Source organism: Somniosus microcephalus, chromosome 1 (assembly GCF_052327205.1).
Source record: "Somniosus microcephalus isolate GS21.2 chromosome 1, FLI_Smic_1.0, whole genome shotgun sequence".
Taxonomy (NCBI): domain Eukaryota; kingdom Metazoa; phylum Chordata; class Chondrichthyes; order Squaliformes; family Somniosidae; genus Somniosus; species Somniosus microcephalus.
This window is the reverse complement of record NC_140987.1, coordinates 17,610,704-17,634,607: the sequence shown is the minus strand read 5'-3', so window position 1 is coordinate 17,634,607 and position 23,904 is coordinate 17,610,704. Positions and strand designations below refer to the sequence as shown.

Here is a 23,904-nt window from a genome sequence, read left to right as displayed (position 1 = left end):
TCCCGGTTCTGTTGGGCTCGATCAACTCCGATGGACGGGCCGCATCGTCCGCATGCCCGATACGAGACTCCCAAAACAAGCGCTCTACTCGGAGCTCCAGCACGGCAAGAGAGCCCCAGGTGGGCAGAGGAAACGCTTCAAGGACACCCTCAAAGCCTCCTTGAAAAAGTGTAACATTCCCACCGACACCTGGGAATCCCTGGCCCAAGACCGCACAAAGTGGAGGAGAAGTGTCTGGGAAGGCGCCGACCACCTCGAGGTATAACCCGTTCGGCTTGTACAGGTCCCACCTTCCCCAGAAACGGTCCCAATACCTCAGGAATCTAAAGCCCTCCCTCCTGCACCATCTCTCCAGCCACGCATTCATCTGTTCTATCCTCCTATTCCTGTACTCACTAGCACGTGGCACCGGGAGTAATCCGGAGATTACTACCTTGAGGTCCTGCTTTTTAATCTCTCTCCTAGCTCCCTAAACTCTGCCTGCAGGACCTCATCCATCTTTCTGCTTATGTCGTTGGTACCGGTATGGACAACGACCTCTGGCTGTTCACCTTACCCCCCCCCTCAGAGAGTCCTGCAGCCGTTCAGTGACATCCTTGACCCTGGCACCAGGGAGGCAACATACCATCCTGGAGCCACGTCTACAGCTGCAGAAATGCCTGTCTGCTCCCCAACTATCGAATCCCCTACCACTATTGCTCTTCCACTCTTTTTCCTTCCCCCCCCTGTACAGCTGAGCCACCCGTGGTGCCGTGCACTTCACTTTGACTGCACTCCCAAGAAGAACCATTGCCCTCACCAGTACTCGGAACGGAAGACTGGTTGGAGAGCGCAATGCACTCCAGGGACTCCTGCGCTACCTGCCTGATCCTCCTCTTTCTGGCAGTCACCCATTCCCTCTCTGCCTGCACACTCTTAACCTGCGGGGTGACCACCTCCTGAAATGTGCTATCCACGTAACTCTCAGCCTCGCGGATGCACCGCAGTGTCTGCAGCCACCGCTCAAGCTCCGAAACCCGGAGCTCGAGTTGCTATAGCTGGTGACACTTCCTGCACATGTGATCGTCCAGGCTATGCGAAGTGTCCAGGACTTCCCACATGGCCCAGGATGTGCTCTCCATGGGACTGAGCTGCCCTGCCATGCCTCTGTTGTGGAGTAATACCAATTACTCGACACAGAGACTGAAATTGCGTTTCATAAAGCTTTATTCGAGCATATGCCTAGAGAGTCTCTTCCCGACCGCTCAGGGCAGACAACTCTGATTAATACAAATTTGGATACCCTTTAAATTCCCTGTCCTATGTAAAGAGGGGCAGTCCCTGATCACGTGGGCTCACAGTCTAATTTCATCTTGCGTCCCCATAACCGTTCCGTTGATTGTCTCTCACAAAGCTGACTTGGTGTCTTACTTAATGTTAACCTGGGTATTATGACCTAATCATTGGTGACCTAATCATCGTCACCTGCTGAGCCCTGCTCCCTCGTGCTGAGTAATCTTATTATCCCTTGAGGGAAAAATCCAGTATCGCCCCGCTTGGGGCGCGATTAACGGCCGTGCGCAAAGTTTAGCGCCTGGCACTAATTATCGCCTCCAACTGCAAACTTGGCTTTTATCGCCCCTGGAGGTGATTGGAGCGCTAAATTAGGCGCTTCACACCTGTCTTAAGGCGCAAAGGCCGAGGAGCGAGGCGCTACCTCAGAGCACTGGCGAAGCTCATGTGATGTCAGTCAGCAATGGAACCAGCCAGTTCTTAAAGGGGAGGGTCGATCTTGCTCTCCATCCACATCCTGCTCATTGCAGCCTTGAATCTCGGCCTGGAGAGACCTGTACATCAAATCTGTTGGAAAGAATAATGGAGAGGCCTAGGGAAAGAGCTCAGAGTGCAGCCCCCATAGTCTCTTCTAAATCAAAACAAGGAAGGGCAAATCAAAAGGAACCTGCAAAGTGCTGCTCATTATCCAAAACTCCTTCACACAGTGTTGAATTTCTCCAGAAGTCTCTCTCTCTCTCTCTCTCTCTCTCTCTCTCTCTCTCTCTCAGAATGCGTGGTGCAAAAATGTCACCAACAAAAAAAAAGCAGGAAGCGGTCGCCTTTAAATAGCGCTCCCCCAGTCCCTTTCTGACTGCAAAACGCTCCCCTCAACCTGTCGTTGCTAGCGGCAGCCGGTAAGGCAGGGGGCGCCACTCAATATCCGGTCCGGGGCGCTAACGGGGCGTTGCGCACTCGACTGACGTCACGATCTGCCGACACAGGAGATCGTGGCGGTAGTTTTTAGCGCCGCCACAAAATGTCTAGTTAATTTCCTGAGCGGCGCAAACATTGCCGCGCACGGGCGCTAGTAGCTTTGCGCCCTCTTAAGGCACTAATGGCAGGTGCAAACTGTTAAGTATGTGTATTGTATTGAACAATTAACACAAAGACTTAAACGTATAACTCAAACAGGTCTTTACTGGTTGGAGGTAGGGACTATACGTAGGTCTTTACTTCATGCCCACAGGCGGGAACTGAGGGGAGATCAGTACCCACAGTACTATTTATACCCCTATGGCCAGGAGTGGTACTGCGTATCACTACGCCCTACAAGTAGTGCAGTCCTGTCCATAGGTTCAAAGTAGCACACATATTACATACGCAACATTCCTCCCTTCCTAGCTTTACAGTCATCTCCCCATTTAACATAACGTAATAACATATATAACTTCAGGTTTACATAACAGAATAACATAGATACATAGATAACTTCATGTCAAAACAGATCACAGATTCAGTCTCTGTGGAAAACAGTTCACAGATTCAATCTCTGTGGTGTAGTCGGTTCACGTTGCTGGAGTGACTCATTCAATAGTCCTTCCATGGATTTAACAGTTTGAACTTCCGAACTGAATTGGCTCCATTCGGAGGGACCACGTGTGTGATCTGGTAGAGGTAATAATGGTTCAGATGGGTCATCTTCTGTTTCGACTTTTCCTTTTCTGCTTCTTGGAGACTCTCTGGGCTCCACTGTCAGCTGCCAGCTGCATGCGCAGTTCCTCCTTCTCTTCCTCCTTTTTCCGTAGTAGAGCCACCTTCTCCCGATGTTCTGTAGACTTTCGGTGCTCCTCCATGATTTCTGTATGGTGGGAGTCGAAGTTACAAGTTGGGCAGGACAGGACATAGTAATATTCGGTGTCGTCCTGATCTAGGCCAGCGAGAGGGTCTTCTATTTCCTCCATACCCAGCTGGGCGTTAGCCAGCTTTTGTTCCAAGTCCAGACATCTTTCCTGAAGAGACTTCTTCATGCGTACCTCTTCATCCAGCTTTTTCTGGGCTTTCAGCAAGTCGTTTACTAATGACCTCATTTGAGATTTTACTACTTCAACTTCTTTTGGAGATTGATTGATCGGACTATTCAATCCCTCTACCGGAGCAGCTGTTTCAGCGGTCTGTTGTTCTACGTTGACGTGAGTCAGCGTACTTTTGGCATCCAAGGGCTGCTCTGTTGCAGTCATCTCAGTCTGTGTTGCCACCTCAGCTCTTCCAATAACCTTTGAGAGCTCCGAACCCCTTTCGTTTGAATATTGAAGTTCGTGTTCAAGTTTTTCCCATTTCAGAGTCCTGTCCTTCAGCATATGCAGGAGTTGGCTGACCGTTAACTCCTCTGACATCAGACGTTTTGTGTGCTCCTGCTCCATTTTCTCCATCAGCTGCTTCTGTTGTCTTTCCAGATTCTCCAACTCTATATCAAAGAACTCTTTCGTTGCATTCAACTCTTGCTCAAAACGGCGAAGCATTTGTTCTAATTGCTGTTGTAGTTTGAAATGGAGTTGAGTTCGAGCCCGGTGTCCCTCAGAAATGGGCACATCAGTAGACTTGCCAGACTCAGAATCCACAGTTAAACTATGTTGTTGTTGCTCAGTGGAATTCTGTGCTGAAACTTTGTCTTTTGCACCTGAGTTGGGCTTACCATCATCCGTTCCAGAGTCTGGGCCGACTATCTTCACCGAGTTCTCACTCGTTATTGTTTGTAGGAAATGCCAGTCCATATTCATTTTCCTAATCCACTCCCGTCCTAGTAGTGGAGGACCTCCTTCAGATATCACATATAAGTCCATTATTTGACTGTCTTCGCCCTTGTGGACCACTGCAACCTCTATTTTCCCGATGGGGTACACTCTTTGCCCCGTGTATGTTTCCAATATAATCCCCGTATCCTGTAGGGGAATATGTTGGAATAACTTTCCGTAATCTTTCTTATTTATGACCGTCAATGCCGATCCAGTGTCCAATTCCAGTTTTACTTGGACTCCTTCTATCTGAAGAGTGACCCAAATTGTCTGGAGGTCTGCACCCTTACCAGCGTTGAGTACTCTTAAGCTAGCCAGTTCATTACAGCTTAAGCTAGCCAGTTCATTACTGCTAGCGTCTGAATCGGACTCCTGTTCGGCCACCTTGTGTACTTTTGCGTATTTCCCTTGCGGTGACTTCTTGTTGCTGGTCTTCTTCCCTGACCTGCATACTCTAGCTATATGTCCAAGCCTACCACAAGTTCTACATTCTTGGTTTTTAAACCAACACTGGTTCTGATCATGCGTTGTCTTTCCACAACGATAACATTTGCCAGAACTCACACCCAATTTGTGTGCACTGAGCTCCGGTGACCGTAGCTGCATTACTGCCGTGCCTCTCGCTGCGGCTTCGTGTGCTGCTGCCATAGTGACCGCCTTCTCAAGCGTCAGCTCATTCTCCTCGAGCAGTCGCTTTTGTGTATCCTGTTTAAATAAACCACACACAAATTTGTCTCGTAGTGCATCTGTCAGTCCCGTTCCAAACTGGCAATATTTCGCTAATTTACGCAATTCCAGCAAATATTCAGCATTGCTTTCATGCTGTAGCTGCCTTCTGTCATAAAATTTAAATCATTCCGCTAGCATCAGCGGCGTGGGGTTTAGATGATCTTTCAGGACAGTAACAATCTCATCGAACGTCTTATCCGCCGGTTCATCTGGTGATAACAGGTGTTTCAATTGCCCGTATGTCTTCGCACCCATTAAATTTAATAATGTTAGAGCTTTATCTTGGTCACGAATTTTATTGGCCTTACAATAATTTTTTACTCTTTCAACATATATGGCCCAATCTTCGAGGTCACTATCAAAGGTGCTAATATTCCCGTGTTTAGGCATTGTAGATTTGCAATTTCTCAGATTTTATTTTGTTTACTTGTTATCAAAGATGGCGGCTTCCCGCTCTTGCCGTCGTCCTCCGCCCACAAAATGGCAGTTTTCCCGCGCTTGGCGGTCTTCACCCGTCCCCCGACGCCGTCTCCCTTCAGCCCCCGAGTGCGGCCCTTATCTTCGCCGCGATCGATAGCCCGCGCTGTGCACCGTGGCTCTCGCACCTTCAGTGTCTGCAGCCGCCGCGCCTTTCAGTCCGAGTGCGGCCCTTATCTTTGGTCCCGATCGCTGGCCCGCGCTGCGCCTCGCACTTGAAGCGGCTCCCGGCCTCTGGCTCACCCGCTCGCGCGGCTCTTGCTCGCTCCCTCCCGGGCTCTGGCTTACCCGCTCGCGCGTTTCACCGCGGCTCTTATCAGGGATTGCGATCGCCCTTATCTTCTCCAACTTCCCCAGCCCTGTCTTTGCAGCCAACGCTGCACGGCTTACCCCACCACCTAGGTTGAACAAGGAAACTGCAGAAAGACTTCTGTCAGTCGCTGGAAGCTGTCAGGATGGCTGCTGCACTCCAGTGCTCAGTCGCTGATGGAGGCTTCAGAGTCCTAAAGCCTGTCGCTTCTAGTGGGGTGGTGATGTTTGAAACCTCTCTTCAACTGCCGCAGGGTAAGAACCTGACTCGTCGCCAGTGTTAAGTATGTGTATTGTATTGAACAATTAACACAAAGACTTAAACGTATAACTCAAACAGGTCTTTACTGGTTGGAGGTAGCTCGTTACTTCATGCCCACAGGCGGGAACTGAGGGGAGATCAGTACCCACAGTACTATTTATACCCCTATGGCCAGGAGTGGTACTGCGTATCACTACGCCCTACAAGTAGTGCAGTCCTGTCCATAGGTTCAAAGTAGCACACATATTACATACACAACACAAACAACTGAATTTTTCCCCCGTTATCTTGCTAACAGCCTACGTGCTCTAGGGAGGTGATCTTTTGACAGATGTATTTCTATCCTACGTTTTCTTACTAACATCTACTTGTAATCTTAAACTTATATTTTCCCCTACACCTCTATTTAATAGACTAAGAACGTGAGAAATAGGAGCAGGAATAGGCCACTTGGCCCCTCGAGCCTGCTCCGCCATTCAATAAGATCATGGCTGATCTTGGGCTCAAAGCCACTTCCCTGCCCGCTCCCCATAACCCTTCACTCCCTTATCTTGCAAAAACTTGTCTATCTCAACCTTAAATGTATTTAATGACCCAGCCTCCACGGCTCTCTGGGGCAGAGAATTCCACAGATTTCCGACCCTCTGAGAGAAGAAATTCCTCCTTATCTCAGTTCTAAAAGGACGACCCTTTATTCTGAAACTATGCCCCCGTGTTCTAGATTTCCCCACGAGGGGAAACATCCTCTCTGCATCTACCCTGTCGAGCACCCTCAGTATCTTAAATGTTTCAATAAGATCACCTCTCATTCTTCTAAACTCCAGTGAGTGTAGGCCCAACCTGCTCAACCTTTCCTCATAAGACAACCCCCTCATCTCTGGAATTAACCTAGTGAACCGTCTCTGAACTGCCTCCAATGCAAGTATATCCTTCCTTAAATAAGGAGACCAAAACTGTACGCAGTACTCCAGGTGTGGTCTCACCAATATCCTGTACAGTTGTGGCAGGACTTCCCTGCTTTTATATTTCAACCCCTTTGAAATAAAGGCCAACATTCCATTTGTCTTTTTGATTACTTGCTGTACCTGCATGCTAACTTTTTGTGTTTCATGCACAAGGATCCCCAGGTCCCTCTGAACTGTAGCATTTTGTAATCTCTCTCCATTTAAATAATAATTTGCTTTTTTATTTTTCCTGCCAAAGTGGATAACCTCGTACTTTCCCACATTATACTCCATCTGCCAAATGTTTGCCCACTCACTTAGCCTGTCTATATCCCTTTGCAGATTCTGTGAGTCCTCTGTACAACTTGCTTTCCCACCCATCTTTGTATCATCAGCAAACTTGGCTACATTACACTCGGTCCCTTCATCCAAGTCATTAATGTAGATTGTAAATAGTTGAGGCCCCAGCACCGATCCCTGAGGCACCCCACTAGTTACAGTTTGCCAACCAGAAAATGACCCATTTATCCTGACTCTCTGCCTTCTGTTAGTTAGCCAATTCTCTATTCATGCTAATATATTACCCCCAATTCTGTGAGCTCTTATCTTATGCAGTAACCTTTTATATGGCACCTTATCGAATGCCTTCTGGAAATCCAAATACACCACATCCACTGGCTCACCCTTGTCCACCCTGCTCGTTACATCCTCAAAGAACTCCAGAAAATTTGTTAAACATGATTTCCCTTTCATAAAGCCATGCTGACTTTGCTTGACTGCATTATGATTTTCTAAATGCCCTGCTACTGCTTCCTTAATGAAGGACTCCAGCATTTTCCCAACAACAGATGTTAGGCTAACTGATCTAAAGTTTCCTGCTTTCTGTCTCCCTCCTTTCTTAAATAGGGGTATTATATTTGCGGTTTTCCAATCCGCTGGGACCTCTCCAGAGTCCAGGGAATTTTGCTATATTGCAACCAATGCATCCACTATCTCTGCAGTCACTTCTTTTAAGACCCTGGGATGCAGGCCATCTGGTCTAGGGGATTTGTCATCTTTTAGTCCCATTATTTTACCAAGTACTATTTCCTTATTGAAACTTATAAAATTCTGACAGGACTGGATAGACTAGATGCAGGAAGGATGTTCCCGATGGTCGGGGAGTCCAGAACCAGGGGTCACAGTCTAAGGATAAGGGGTAAGCCATTTAGGACAGAAATGAGGAGGAATTTCTTCACCCAGAGAGTGGTGAACCTGTGGAATTCTCGACCCAGAAGGCAGTAGAGGCCAATACATTAAATATATTCAAGAAGGAGTTGGATATATTTCTTAAGGCTAAAGAGATCAAGGGGTATGGGGAGAAAGCAGGGACCGGGTACTGAATTTGGATGATCAGCCATGATCACATTGAATGGCGGAGCAGGCTTGAGGAGCCGAATGGCCTACTCCTGCTCCTATCTTCTATGTTTCTACGATAGTGATTGTCTTCAGTCCCCCCTCCTTGTGGACCCTTGATTATCCATTATTGGGATGTTGTTAGTGTCTTCTGCAGTGAAGACAGATGTAAAGTATTTGTTCACAGTCCCTGCCATTTCCTGGTTCCCCATTATTAATTCCCCAGTCTCATTCTCTAAAGGACCAATGTTTACTTTAGCTACTCTCTTCCTTTTTATATATCTGTAGAAGCTCTTATTATCTGTTTTAATGTTTCTTGCCAGTTTACTCTCATAATTCATCTTCTCTCTCTTTATTTTTTTAGTCATACTTTGCTGGTTTTAAAAATTTCCCAATCCTCTGGTCTCCCACCAATCTTGGCAACATTGTATGCCTTCATTTTCAATTTGATACCATCCTTTACTTCCTTAGTTAGCCATGGATGGTGCTCCCTTCTCTTAAAATCTTTCTTTCTCACTGGAATATATTTTTGTTGAGAGTTATGAAATATCTCCTTAAATGTCCGCCACTGCATTTCAACTCTCTTTCCCTTTAATTTATTTTTCCAGTCCACTTTAGCCAGTTCTGCCCTCATGCCATTGTAATCGCCTTTTGTTTAAGATCAGGACATTGGTTTGAGATACAACTTTCTCACCCTCCAACTGAATTTGAAATTCAACCATGTTATGATCACTCTTTCCTAGAGGATCCTTTACTATGAGAACATTTATTAATTCTGTCTCATTACACAGTGCCAGATCCAAGATAGCCTGCTCCCTGGTTGATTCCATTACATACTGTTCTAGGAAACTATCCCGGATACACTCTATGAACTCCTCCTCAAGGCTGCCATGGCCAATTTGATTTGTCCAATCAATATGGAGATTAAAATCACCCATGATTATTACCATACCTATGAACTAACCCAGCAGAAATAAACTTAAAGCTTAAAAAAAACACTCCCCAGCTACTCACCAATCAGCTTTTTCCCTCTATTTAATCAGCTATCAACTAACTTAGCAGAAATAAACATATAAACTTAAAAAAATTATTTTAAAAATACACTCACCAGCTACTCGCCAATCAGCTCCTTCCCTTGTGCCGATGTCACTTTTTTTACTCTGACGTCACTTTTCAAAAGCTGCCTCTGTTGAGTTGCTGCCGCTCCTTTTAACTGCTCCGCTCTCGCTGCGGTCCAACCAGGCCCGTTCGTCCCGGTCTCGGGTTCCTGCCGCTCGGGACTGCTCCGCTCTCGCTGCGGTCCAACCAGGCCTGCTCCTCCCGGTCTCGGGCTTCTGCCGCTCAGGACTGCTCCGCTCTCGCTGCGGTCCAACCAGGCCCGTTCCTTCCAGTCTTGGGCCATCATTCTCTCAACTCTTCCCCCTCCCTTCACCATCACTGTGTTCGAACCAGGACTGGTCTCCCATTCTAACCCATTGGGGCTGACTTTGATGCGAGCCCTTTCATTGGGCAGGGGGTAGGCGGAGCAAGCCCGCTGCCCTCCCGCCCAATGAAAGCGATCGGAGGAATGAACCATTTTGATGGTCGGGTCGGATTCGCATATTTGAGAGGAGTTGCCCGCCCGATTGGAGCAATGGGCCAATCGGGAAATGGAGCGGCTCCTCCATGGAGCAGAGCAAGTGGGGTCCTGGTAGGGGAGTGGGGGAAGGGGGCGATCCTTGGGGAGGGTGACAGGGCTTCGGGCATTGGGTGGGCTGATCTTTGTGGGGCCAGGAGGAACATTAATGCTAATATAAAACTCTAACTGCCTTGGTTTTGGAGCAGCCTCCAGCGGTCCCTTTCAGACCGTCCGGCTGCTCGATGTCCTGTCCCATTGCTACTTGAAAGGGGCATCGAGTTTTCCGAGACATCGTAGGATCCTCGATTTGTTTTGAATGATGAGGCTCCCACCTGTTTCGGACACGAGCCTCAACAGCCTACCTGAAGGCCCCAATCTAAATGGCGGCAGGAGGAATGATGGTTGGAATGGGGCGGTGTGTTCTGCACTCCAATTTTAATCTGTCTACCGCCCTGTTCCCACCCGAAAACAGGGATGGAAATCGATCCCGTTTGTTTCCAAAACAACAAAAATATGGAAGTTATTGTCCCCCCCGCCCCACCCCCCTGCCCGTATTACCGGAGTCCACCCATCCCACAATCTACAGGCTTTTAAAGAATGAACTTGTATTTCTGTCGCACCTTTCACAAACTCAGGATGTCACAAAACACTTCTTATACAATGAATTACTTTTGAAGTGTAGTCACTGTTGTAATGTGGGAAACGCGGCAGCCAATTTTTCACACAGCAAGGTGTCACAAACAGCAATGTGATAATGACCAGATAATCTGTTTTAGGTTTGAGAAATGTATATCGGCCAGGACACCGGGGAGAACTCCCCTGCTCTTCTTCAAAATAGTGGCCATGGGATCTGTTACGTCCAGCTGAGAGAGCAGGCGGGGCCTCGGTTTAACATCTCATCTGAAAGACGGCACCTCTGACAGTGCAGCTCTCCCTCAGCACTGCACTGGGGATGTCGGTCTGGTTTGTGTGCTCCAATCTCTGGAGTGGGACTTGAGCCCACGGTCTTCAGACATTGAGGGTGAGAGTGCTACCAACGGAGCCACGGATAAGACACAAAGCCCAAAAGCTAAGAGTTTTCCGAGAGTTTTTAAAAGCTCCGTTTGGCGTTCCCCGAATCATTACTTTGTGATTCAGCTCATTTTCTTCTCCTCTCTTTCCAGCCTCGATGGGGTCCTGTACGATGGCCCTTTCACCTATGTTACTCCAGTCAAAAAAATCCATATTCCATATTTTCTTACATTTTTGTGTCTTTGACAGATCCACAAGAACTTGGAGGTGGTGTTGTTTACAGTGTTGTTAACTTTAAGAAGTCACAGCAAGCTGAGACAGGTAATGAGTCGACTCCACCAGCAACTACAACACAGCAAACAGAGCGCAGCGGTTAAGGAGTGGTGCTGGGACCACTGTTGCTCACAAGCTACAGAAATGATTTGGACTTGGGAATCGGAAGCACAAAAAAGATTTGCTAGAATGATACCAGAACTGGGGGGTTATACCCATTAGGAAAGATTGAACAGGCTGGGGCCCTTTGGAAGAAAGGAGACTGGGCGGTGACCTGATACTTTAACATTGTGAAAGGGTTTGATAGGATAGTGGTAAAGAAGATGTTTCCATTTGTGGGAGAGGCAAGAACTAGTGGCCATAAATCAGGTACGGTAGCATAGTGGTTATGTCACTGGACTAGTAATCAAGAGACCTAATGATCCAGAGACGTGAGTTCGAATCCCACCATGGCAACTGGGGAATTTAAATTCAATCAAATAAATCTGGAATAAAAAGCTAGTATCATTAGTAATAGTGATTGTGTAACTGCCGGATTGTCATAAAAACCCATCTGGTTCACTAATGTCCTTTAGGGGGAGGAAATCTGCCGCCCTTACCCGGGCAAATGCAGTATAATGTGGATAAATGTGAGGTTGTCCACTTCAGTGGCAAAAACAGAAAGACAGATTATTATCTGAATGGCAATCGATTGGGAGAAGGGGAAGTGCAACGAGACCTGGGTGTCCTTGTGCACCAGTCGCTGAAGGTAAGCATGCAGGTGCAGCAGGCGGTTAAGAAGGCAAATGTTATGTTGGCCTTCGTAGCGAGAGGGTTTGAGTACAGGAGCAAGGATCTCTTGCTGCAGATGTACAGGGCCTTGGTGAGACCACGTATTGAGGAAGGATGTTCTTGCCATGGAGGGAGTGCAGCGAAGATTCACCAGACTGATACCTGGGATGGCAGGAATGACGTATGAAGAGAGATTGGGTCGATTGGGCTTGTACTCGCTGGAGTTTAGAAGAATGAGAGGGGATCTCATTGAAACTTATAAAATTCTAACAGGACTAGACAGACTAGTTGCAGGAAGGATGTTCCCGATGGCGGGCGAGTCCAGAATCAGGGATCACAGTCTAAGGATAAGGGGTAAGCCATTTAGGACTGAAATGAGGAGGAATTTCTTCACCCAGAGAGTGGTGAACCTGTGGAATTCTCTACCACAGAAGGCAGTTGAGGCCAATTCATTAAATATATTCAAGAAGGAGTTAGATATATTTCTTAAGGCTAAAGGGATCAAGGGATATGGGGAGAAAGCAGGGACAGGGTACTGAATTTGGATGATCAGCCATGATCTCATTAAATAGCGGAGCAGGCTCGAGGGGCCGAATGGCCTACTCCTGCTCCTATCTTCTATGTTTCTATGTCTGGCCTATGTGTGACTCCAGACCCACAGCAATGTGGTTGACTTTTAACTGCTCTCTGAAAGCCATTCATGTATTCAAGAAAGTGGCTTGACATCCACCCTCTCGAGGGCAATTAGGGATGGGCAATAAATGCTGGCCTTGCCAGCGATGCCCACATCCTGTGAATGTATAAAAAAATATAAATAAGAGATAGTCACTAATAAATCCAATAGGTATTTCAGGAGAGTTTTCTGTACCTTAACTCCATTCACCCGCCTTAGTTCCTGATCTCTTGATACCCTTACCAAACAGAAATCTATCAATCTCAGTCTCGAAAGTGTTGTGTATGTAACCGTTTACCTTTAAGGGAACTATAGAATGTAACCGTTCGCCTTTAAGAGCACTACTTTAGGGTGGCACTATCTATTGGCTCATGTATACTGTAATACCGATAGTGACCACACCAGTATATAAGGGTTGTGATACGTTAACTAGGGCTGAATCGCCCGAGCCTCTGAATAGTAAAGACGTGTTTTATTTTGTTAACAGTGGAGTCTGTGATTATTTATAATACAACCCACAGACTTAACATTGGCGACGAGTCAGGATTCGAACCCTGCGGCAGTTGTTCCACGGCGGCTTCGTCCGAAGACAGGACGTTGAAGAGAGGTTTCAATCCTCACCAGTCTGGAACCGACAGGCTGGAAGCGACAGGCATTAGGACCCTGAAGCCTCCATAACCTCGTGGGTAAGCCGCAGCGTTGGCTGCAAAGACAGTGCCACCGATCGGGAGATAAGGGCGATCGCAATCCCTGATAAGAGCCGCGGTGAAACGCGCGAGCGGGTAAGCCAGAGCCCGGGAGGGAGCGAGCAAGATCCGCGCGAGCGGGTGAGCCAGAGGCCGGGGCCCGCTTTCAAGTGCGAGGCGCAGCCGGGCCATCGATCGCATCCGCTGATAAGAGCCGCACTCGGGCTGAAAGTCAGCGTCGGGGAACGGGTGATAACCGCCATTGAAGTGGGCGGAGAGCGCCGAGAAGCGCGGGAAAACCGCCATCGAAGTGGGCGGGGAGAGCGAGAAGCGCGGGAAAGCCGCCATTTTTCGCGGGGAAACCGCTGAAGAAGAAGGAAGATGCGGGAAACCGCCATCTTGGAAATTATTAAGAATTTCAGGAAAGTAATAAGATTTTTCAGAAAGGCTGGTGTGTTCTCAAGAAGAGAGGGAAAATAAGTATAAGTACAGCAATACTTGTGGTGTTCTCAAGAAGAGAGAAGAAAATTAATAATAAGTAAAGTAATACTTGTACTGTACTCGAAAAGAGAAGAAGATGCCTAAGCGAGGAAATATTAATGACTTTAATGCTGAAATAGAAGACTGGGCCACGTATGTGGAACGCATAGAAATATATTGCGTAGCCAACGACATTGAGGATGACGACAAGGCAATAACTTTGTTAAATTCGATGGGAGCAAAAACATACGGGCTTTTGAAACATCTAATAGCACCAGTTAAACCAGTGGACCAGACCTTCGAAGAGATCGTAGCAGTGCTGAAGGATCACTTGAACCCCACACCGTTGATGCTGGCTGAACGATTTAAATTTTACGCCAGAACCCAGAGGCAAGATGAAAGCAATGCGGAATACTTAGTCGAACTGCGTAAGCTAGCGAAATACTGCCAGTTTGGAGGGAATTTGACAGAGGCGCTGCGGGACAAGTTCGTATGCGGCTTGGCCAAAGAAGGAACGCAGAAGCGACTCCTGGAGGAAAACGACCTCACACTGGACAGGGCTGTCCTCATAGCTTCATCGCACGAAGCCGCAGTGAAAGGAACGGCGGAAATGCAGCTAAAGGCGGCGGCACTCGGGGTGGACCAAATGACTGCAAGCATTTCCAAATGCTACCGTTGTGGAAAGACAACGCACGACCAGAATCAGTGCTGGTTTAAGAATCAAGAGTGCAGGAAATGTGGCAAACTGGGTCACATCGCGAAGGTATGCAGGTCCAGAAAGAAGACCAACAAACAAAGGAAGCCACCACCACAAGAAAAGTACAACAAGGTGCATCAGGTGGCTGAAAAGAGTTCAGACGAACAAAATTCAGACTCAGACCCAAACAGCCAGGAGTTGGATAGTCTGAGAATCCACAATGTGGGTAAAGTAACTGATCTACAGACGATCTGGGTCACACTAAAAATAGCTGGAGTCCAAGTACGAATGGAGCTGGACACGGGATCAGCTGTATCAGTCATCAACCAAAAGGACTACCACCGACTATTCTCTCACATACCCTTAAGAAATACCAAGTTCGTATTACAGACATACACAGGGCATCGCGTATACCCCATGGGGAAAATAAGAGTCAAGGTGAGAGATAGGGGTAAAGTACACCCAAGAATGAATTTGTACGTACTACCTGAGGGAGGACCACCACTTCTAGGACGGGAGTGGATCAAGAAAATAGACATGGAATGGCACTACCGACAAGCAATGACGAGTGAGGACTCGGTGCAGACAAGCAGCTCAGACTCTGAGCCGGAAGACGATAAGTCCAGCTTATGTATGAAAAACAAGGTTAACATTAACTCACAGACTAAGGTTGGAAAATCGATGGCGTGCATAAAGACAGAGAATTCTGAGTCTGTTCAAGCTACAGACATATGCATTACGGAGGAACACCGGGCTCGAACTCAACGCTATTTCAAAGTACAACAACAATTAGAACAATTAAGTTACCGCCTCGTACAAGAGATGAAAACGATGAAAAAGTTCTATGACACCGAATGGGAGAGTCTGGAAAGACAACAGAACCTACTGGCTCAAGCAGAGAGCGACCATAGAGCCATCGTGACCAATTACCGATCACATCTCCCTGATGATGTTCAGGGGTTAGAATATTTGCATGATCTAGAGATACAGCAGAAGGGCAAATCACGCTGCACTGAGGATTTTGTTCTGCAATTAGAGACGGAGCTAGTGCAGGCAAAGTTAAGAGAAGTTGAATCACAGGGTGCTCTTAAGGAGATGCAGAAACAAATCTTGGACATGGAAAAGAGAAACGCTTCTTTACCTGATGAGAATAATGTGGCCATGTTGCAAGAGGAGCTTATAGGGGCGAAACTGAAAGAAGCTAAGCAAAGGATGTTGGAACTTGAAACGCAGAACCAAATCAGCGGTAATCAGCTATGTCAAGCAGAGAAGGAGTGCAAGGGTCTACATGAGAAGGTGCAATATCTCTCAGCCCAAAATAAGGGACTACTCACTCAGTTAAATGAAAGTAAACGGGAAATGGCTGAGATGGACTGCAAGAATAAAGAAGAGTTGATGGCAGTGAGACTTCGAGAGGCAGATAGCATAGCAGCCTTGGCTGAACTCCAACAGGAAATTGCGAAAGAAACAAATGAAGAGGAATCTTCAGGAAGCCAGGATTTTATTCCAGTTCTTCTCTACGACTCCTTACAAGCAGAGTGCGAGAAGTTGAAAAAACAGTATGAACAGGCCCAGACTACAATTCTGGAGGGGGTTAACTCAGCAACCTCCGAAAAGCTAGTTTCGTTGGAAGTATATGAGCAACTAAAGGTTGAACATGAGCAAGAAGTCCAAAGGCTGCAGGAAATTCTTGAGGAGCTCAGGGCCAAGACAGACTCATCGGTAGAAGTTCCATACATAGATGAGGATGTAGAGGTGAAAGACATGGCAGAACTCATAAAAATATGGAAGGAAGCCCAAGACAAATATGAGGCGGCAATTACCGAGGCTGACCGACTTGAAGAACAGTTTCAACTGGGAATGGGCCCTGAACATGAGCTAGAGAGCATCGAGGCGCAACTTCTCCAAGCACTGGAAGCCAAAGTACAAGAGGAAGAGAAGATGAAAGCATTGGAGAAAATGATGGATGAAATGGAGGAGTACGCTGAATTACGTCCAGGGGAACAGGAGAATGGGGAAACAGCTACTTCAGTAGAAGGATTAAATAGCCTGATAACGAAATCCCTGAAGGAAGGGAAAGGATTGAACGCACAAATGAGGCCAGGAGGGAAGGAAGGGCAGACATCCGAGGAAGAGCAGGATGAATATGATTGCTTGAAGAAGGGTTTTGACCTGTTGAGTGACACCGAATGTTATGAGGATGTGGTCTGCCCAAATTGTGATGGGAACTCCCAAAGTGCTGAAATCCTGAGGAAGCACTTAAGGTCTAAGGAACATAGAGAGTTGGTGGCGCTACAGATGGCAGCCGGGAAAAGAGCTCGGAGAGTTTCAAAAAGGCAGAAAAGAAAAAGAAGAAGCAGAAAATAATAACTGTTTAAAATATTATTACTTCTACTACCTCAGTCCGAACACTACGAAAGGTGCTAAATTTGTAAAAAAAAATCCAGGGACATTATCAAGACAGCCAGTGGGTTGCATAAGTCCGCACTGCTGGTTCAACAGGACGAAAGTACAAGCTGTTTTTAAAAAAAAAAAGGCTATGGAGGATGCTGTCTGGAACGAATTAATACCAGAGACTGAATTTATGAACTGTTCCCACAGAGACTGAACCTGTAAACTGATTCCACTGAGAGTATGTTTGTAAACTGTTATATGACGTTGACTCCATTGAGAGTATATCTGTAAATTGTTATATGACGTTGACTCCATCGAGAGTATATCTGCAAACTGTTTATATAAAGTTGAAGATTGTATGTTTAACAGGATTCTGTAAGTAATAAGCTAGGAAGGGAGGAGTGTTGTGTATGTAACCGTTTACCTTTAAGGGAACTATAGAATGTAACCGTTCGCCTTTAAGAGCACTACTTTAGGGTGGCACTATCTATTGGCTCATGTATACTGTAATACCGATAGTGACCACACCAGTATATAAGGGTTGTGATACGTTAACTAGGGCAGAATCGCCCGAGCCTCTGAATAGTAAAGACGTGTTTTATTTTGTTAACAGTGGAGTCTGTGATTATTTATAATACAACCCACAGACTTAACAGAAAGCTCCAACTGTCCCAGCATCCACAGCCTTATTGGGGCGAGAATTCAAGATTTCCACTCCCCATTGTGTGGTAACGTGCTTCCTGATTTCCCTCCTAAATGGCCTAGCTATAATTTTAAGATTATATACTCGCGTTCTTGACTTCCCCCATCAGTGGTAATTGTTTCTCTGTATCTATCCTATCGAATCCCTTCATCATTTGAAGCACCTTGATGAGCTCACTCCTCAATCTTCTATAGTCAAGGGAATAAAAACCACCTTTATACAAGTTGTCCTTGTAATTTAACCCTCTAATCCCCGGTATCATTCTGGTGAATCTGCGCTGCACCCCCTCCGAGGCCAGTATATCCTTCCTGAGGTGCGGTGCCCAGGACTGGACGAGTGTTCCAGATTCCATTAGACTTTGTGTGATGGCTTTTTGTTCCTGTCTACTAGCTTTAACTAATGAAACAGCAAAAGAATACAGCAATTTCCAACAATACGGATCTCTGTGCTCCTCAATTCTGGCCTCTTGCGCATCCCCGAAATTCATCGCTGCACCATTGGTGGCCGTGCCTTCAGCTGCCGAGGCCCGGAATTCCCTCCCAAAACCTCTCCGCCTCTCCCCTCCTTCAAGATGCTCCTTAAAACCTGCATGTCTGACCAAGCATGTCCTAATTTCTCCTTATGTGGCTCGGTGTCAAATTTTGTTTGATAATCGTTCCTGTGAAGCGCCTTGGGACATTTTACTACGTTAAGGCACAACATAAATACAAGTTGCTGTTGAATTCATTATTATTATACCATTAAATTGTATCAAAGTTTTGCCGATAAGGATGTAAGAAGGAAGTGACTGACTGTGTCCTTTACAGATCCAGAGGAGCTTCCGTGTCTCCCCGTCTACAGCACTGTTCAATTTCTAAGACCCCACCAAGCAGTGACAGGTAAGGAGAGCAAGCAACCAAAACTGATTCTAACCTTGAATTAAAGAGTAAACCTTTCACATATCTACAATTGGCACGAGGGCGTGCCTTTTATAGACTGACCGTGTACGGGGCTGCCCATAGTGGCGATATGTGGAACACACATGACCTCCCACTGACCCTGCACACTCCGGTGGGGGTCAGTGGCAGAGGTCACCGACGGGAGCGATCCCAGTGAAATTGCGGGGATCAAATCCCAGAGAAATTCTGCCCCATCTCCCAAGTTTGTTTTAAAAACACAAAATCCTGAATCTTTGTCTTAAAAGGGCATTGCTAAGCACATTTTGTTGCTCTTGTGTTAAATGGCCTTTGGGTTGATCAGACAATGGGATTGTCCTGACTGAGATCAGACCTGTCACATAATCATCAATTCAATGGAACAGATTGTCAGTAACAGGGAGCATTTGGTTTCCTAATTTTATTGTCTATGACTCAGCTATGGAGATAATCGATTGTGTCTTGATAGATGCGCAGGAGGGAGAAGATGCTCTCTATAGCACTGTCAACAAACCCAAACCACCTCAAGCAGAACAGACAGGTAAGACGACAAGAATGGCCCTTGAACGTTATTACATTGTGCCATCATTCAGTGTTGTTCAATTACAGCCTAGTAATGAAGGAGGAGTTGGACCATGAGTGATTATGTAAATGGGGCAAGTTCTCACTGGGACAGAGAAGGTTGAGGGGTGATACGATTCCTCATTTTAGCATTCTGAAGGAAGTAGATAGCGTGACGAGCTGTTTCACCGTATCCAGAACAGTAGATCCAGAGGACACGGCCTGAGCTCGAATGGGGGCAAATTCAAAACGAATCTGTGGAAACAATGGCCCCGATAGTTACGGGGAGGGAGGGAGGGCACGGGGGAGGCTGAACACGGCTGAAGAACCCGGCAAGGCCGAGGACAGAGGTCCTGCTGAATTTAACGGCAGGACCTCGTTATCAGTTTTTCATTCTATTCCGACCCAAAAGCCGAGCGAGAGATCCGGACCGGGGGAAAAAGAAAAGGGCTGGGGAGAGAGAGGCCATCAGGACTGGGGAAGAGAGAGGCTATTGTGACTGGGGGGAGAGAGAGAGAGAGGCCATTGGGACTGGGGGGGAGGAGAGAGAGAGAGGCCATTGGGACTGGGGGGGGCAGAGAGAGAGGCCATTGGGACTGGGGGGGGAGAGAGAGGCCATTGGGACTGGGGGGAGAGAGAGAGAGGCCATTGGGACTGGGGGGGAGAGAGAGAGAGAGAGGCCATTGGGACTGAGGGAGAGAGAGAGGCCATTGGGACTGGGAGAGAAAGAGAGGCCATTGGGACTGGGGGGGAGAGAGAGAGAGAGAGGCTATTGGGACTGGGGGGGGGGGGAGAGAGAGAGAGAGAGAGAGAGAGGCCATTGGGACTGGGAGAGAAAGAGAGGCCATTGGGACTGGGGGGGAGAGAGAGAGAGAGAGAGAGAGAGAGAGAGAGGCTATTGGGACTGGGGGGGGGGAGAGAGAGAGAGAGAGAGGCCATTGGGACTGGGGAGAGAGAGAGAGAGAGGCCATTGGGACTGGGGGAGAGAGAGGCCAGTGGGACTGGGGTCTTGGGGAAAGAGAGGCCATTGGGACTGGGGGGGAGAGAGAGGCCAGTGGGACTGGGGTCTTGGGGGGAGAGAGAGAGGTCATTGGGACTGGGGGGGGGTGAGAGAGAGGCCATTGGGACTGGGGTCTTGGGGGGGGGGGAGAGAGAGAGAGAGAGAGGCCATTGGGACTGGGGGGGAGAGAGAGGCCAGTGGGACTGGGGTCTTGGGGAAAGAGAGGCCATTGGGACTGGGGGGGAGAGAGAGGCCAGTGGGACTGGGGTCTTGGGGGGAGAGAGAGAGAGAGGCCATTGGGACTGGGGTCGGGAGAGAGAGAGAGTCCATTGCGACTGGGGGGGGGGGGGTGAGAGAGAGGCCATTGGGACTGGGGAGAGAGACCATTGGGACTGGGGGGGGGAAGAGCGAGAAGTCGGCAGGGAGGAGAGGGTGCCCTTGATTGTCGGGTGAGGCCGGTGGCTTCCTTGTGGGGTCGGGGGGGGGGTGGTGAGCAGGGAGCACTCCTGCTCCTCCTGGCCCACAAGCAGTGCTGTAAAAGCCACTTACCTTGTGGAGCCGGTAGATCCCGCCTCCCTTTCTCTGCCGGGTTTCTCGACCCCCGGGAAACCCACGCCGCAGCTGAGAGTTTTAAATCGGGCTCCCAATTGCGCTGAGAGCCGGATTTAAATATGTTAATGAAGGTGACCCGCCTCCCCGCAGCGGGACACTTGAACGCACCAATATCCGCTGCCGTGCTCGTGGGGGCGTGCCCTGTATTAGACTCCGCCCCCTCCCACCTGTCATGGGGGGGGGTTAATATCGAGGCCAATATTTCAGTGAGCGAGCGGCCAATCCATGGAACATGTTCCCTCGGGAGACGGTGGAAGCGGTTAGTGTTGAATCATTCAAATATAAATTAGATGGATTTCTGACAGAAACTGATATTTTGGGATGCAGTATTTGAGTAATTTGAGAGGTGACGTGTGGTGAGTGTAGCGAGCTCGGGAGGAACAGGCAACTTGGCACCGATGGTTCCCGATACTCCGATACTGTTATAACTAAAGCCTCCAAAGAATTTTTTTTTTGAAGTGTTTTTGAATGTCCCGGTGATCGGTCTCCTGAGTTTCTTGCAGCGATGTCCTGGAGATTAGCTTCTCATTCCTGGAGACTCCCGGACAATCCTGGAGGGTGGGCAAGCCTCGGCTACAGAGACCGGAATCTATCCCTACAATAGAAAGAAAGACTTGCATTTCTCTAGCGCCTTTCACATCCTCGGGATGTCCCAAAGCGCTTGACAGCCAATGGCGTGCTTTTTGAAGTGTGGTCACTGTTGTAATGTAGGGTTATCCATGGCTCCAGGATTTGTGGTCATGGGGAGGCTAAAGTGAAGGCTGAAAGTTCTGATCCACCGCACTCCCACTGGCCCGGTGTGAGGCTGGAATTCCTAGGCTTGTGAGCTCAAGTGATGGAGCAGGACTTGAACCTACAATCTTCTCCCTCAACAATAACAACTTGCATTTATATAGCGCCTTTAATGTAGTAAAACATCCCAAGACGCTTCACAGGAGCGTTATCAAACAAAATTTGACACTGAGCCACATAAGGCGATATTAGGGCAGATGACCAAAAGCTTGTTCAAAGAGGTAGATTTTAACGAGTGTCTTAAAGGAGGAGAGGCAGAGAGGTTGAGGGAGGGAATTCCAGAGCTTAGGGCCCAATGGTGGAGCGATTTAAAATCAGGGATGCTCAAGAGGCCAGAATTGGAGGAGCGTTGATATCTCGGGGAGTTGTGGGGCTGATGGAGGTTACAGAAATAGGGAGGGGCGAGGCCATGGAGGGATTTGAACGCAAGGATGAGAATTTTAAGATCGAGGAGTTGCTCACTGGGCAAGTGTGCTACCCACCCAACTGAAGCCTGCAAATGACACTCTGCCACATTGTCCCAGGGTGTTTTCTGGGTTTTATACACGGCGGTGAACCCGTACAAAGGGAGAGACCGGTCAGCTCAACAGCTCCTCCTGAATGAGTTCAAACTCCTTGCTCTGTCAGTCCCAGCTTTCCACATAGCGCCAGTGACCTTGTCCAGCAATAACTTAAGGGGGCCGAGAATCGAACAATTATCGAACACACGTTTTAATTTGAGCGCCAGCTTACTTTCAGCAATGGATCAATTTAAGAACATTGTGTTTACAATGGTTGGGTGTCAGCTGTCCTCACTTACAGTTACAACCAAGAGCCATAGCCAAGCAGATCCGACTATACATGCTCAATAGTCCATAAGATTCTGAAAGCTTTCCTCTCGATAGTTCTGCGACAAAGCTGCAGAATCTCAAAACAGAACGCATAAAAATCCTAAATCAGAACCGTTTCTTTTTCAGCTGTAATTTACGCGACTGTCATCAATTCTACCAAACAGCTCTAAGACGTGAGTGAATATTAACTCTCTGCGTGTGACAAGGTTGTTGATAAAGTTAAGGCGTGTCTGTTGAACTGGAACTCCAACACACAGCGCCACGTGCCCCCGGAATGGATGTTTTGTGAGTTCCCAATCTCGGCAACCTCGCCATGGGAGCTTCGGTACAAGAGGAAAAGCCAGGTTCTTCTAAAGAAACTTGCATTTATATAGCGCCTTTCACCATCTTGGGTCTTCTCAAAGCGCTTTAGAAGCAATGAAGTAATTTTGAAGTGTAGTCACTGTTGTAATGTAGGATATGTGACAGCCAGTTAGCGCACAGCAAGCTCCCACAAACAGCAATGTGATAATGACCAGATAATCTGTTTTTAGTGAAGTTGATTGAGGGCTAAATATTGGCCAGGACACCGGGGAGAACTCCCCTGCTCTTCTTTGAATAGTGCCATGGGATCCTTTACATCTACCAGATTAAACCAACACTGAACTGGGAATAACAACAGAAAATGCTGGAAAAACTCAGCAGGCCAGGCAACATCCGTGGAGAGAAAATAGAGTCAACCTTTCGGGTCAAAACCCTTTGTCAAGACTAAAGAGGCACATGGAATGAAACAGATTAAGAGGCCAGGCTGGGAGAGAACAAAAGTGAAGTGAAGAGACACTAAGAGGTATTCAAAACCAGACGAGATGGTGATAGGACTAGTGGAGACAAAAGACCGCGCTAAGATTAGGTGTGAAATGCGCTTGCAGAATGGGAGACAGCTGCCATGTGGGAGAGAGAAAAAATATATATTTTCTCTCCACGGATGTTGCCTGGCCTGCTGAGTTTTTCCAGCATTTTCTGTTGTTATTTCGGATTGCCAGCATCTGCAGTATTTTGCTATCGTACTACTGAACTTGGAATCTTGTTGACAAAGGCCAGCAGAATGACAGGTGCTGGAAGGTCTTAAGGTTGGGTTTCAAAGATGCATTCTTTGGCCAACATTGAGGGCACTTTACGTTGCATGTGGCCTGTACGGTAACTGTTCAGACCGAGCCCGATACTAAACTGGAGTTCAAAATGTATTTAAATTTCTGTTCTCAAAAATAAAAACCCCTGAAAAGATTTATAGGATGATCAATGAATAACAGTGTCCATCCTCTTCTAGATTGGTGTAGCACGAATCTGTACAGACGGGCCAGCTCGAGATTTCAATGAATTATCTGAAGAAATCGCCATGGTGTGAAGAAGTGAAATCCATGGATTGTTTATTTTTTCTCGCCTTCATTTATGAATTGTTAACCAATGATTGAAGTGTGTAAACAGTCGATTGTCATTCGTTCCGCCCGGCCGGGAAATCTTCCCATGTAGTCAAAAGGAGAGTGCCTCCAAATATCGTCCTCGCGTTGTGTTGCTGTTGTGAGTTATTTTCTTGTACACGGGGAATGAACAATGTGCTGAGAGTGTTGCTACAAGGGCCTGAACTGATGCCGTTCTCTCTCTTTTTGTGTTAACACGTGATTCGTTGACTTATGTCAAGCGTCGACCCAGCAACGCATCACCTATGGCTGCAATATTCTGCTAGAGAT

At 47.5% G+C, this 23,904-nt stretch overlaps 1 protein-coding gene across 3 annotated transcripts in view; it reads left to right on the top strand.

The window, feature by feature from the left end:
* LOC147123958 (CD276 antigen-like) overlaps positions 1–23,868 on the top strand; it is a 51,609-nt gene extending 27,741 nt beyond the window's left edge. For 2 of the 3 annotated variants that reach the window (XM_085971068.1, XM_085970981.1), the window contains 5 exons: positions 11,041–11,112; positions 18,275–18,346; positions 18,852–18,923; positions 22,304–22,350; positions 23,484–23,868. In XM_085971068.1, the coding sequence (XP_085827194.1) occupies positions 11,041–11,112; positions 18,275–18,346; positions 18,852–18,923; positions 22,304–22,347 (260 nt within the window). In that variant the 3' untranslated portion in view covers positions 22,348–22,350; positions 23,484–23,868. The remainder of the gene's footprint in view (positions 1–11,040; positions 11,113–18,274; positions 18,347–18,851; positions 18,924–22,303; positions 22,351–23,483) is intronic. The other variant, XM_085971168.1, reaches the window with a different exon arrangement.
* The last annotated feature ends 36 nt before the right edge of the window (positions 23,869–23,904 follow it).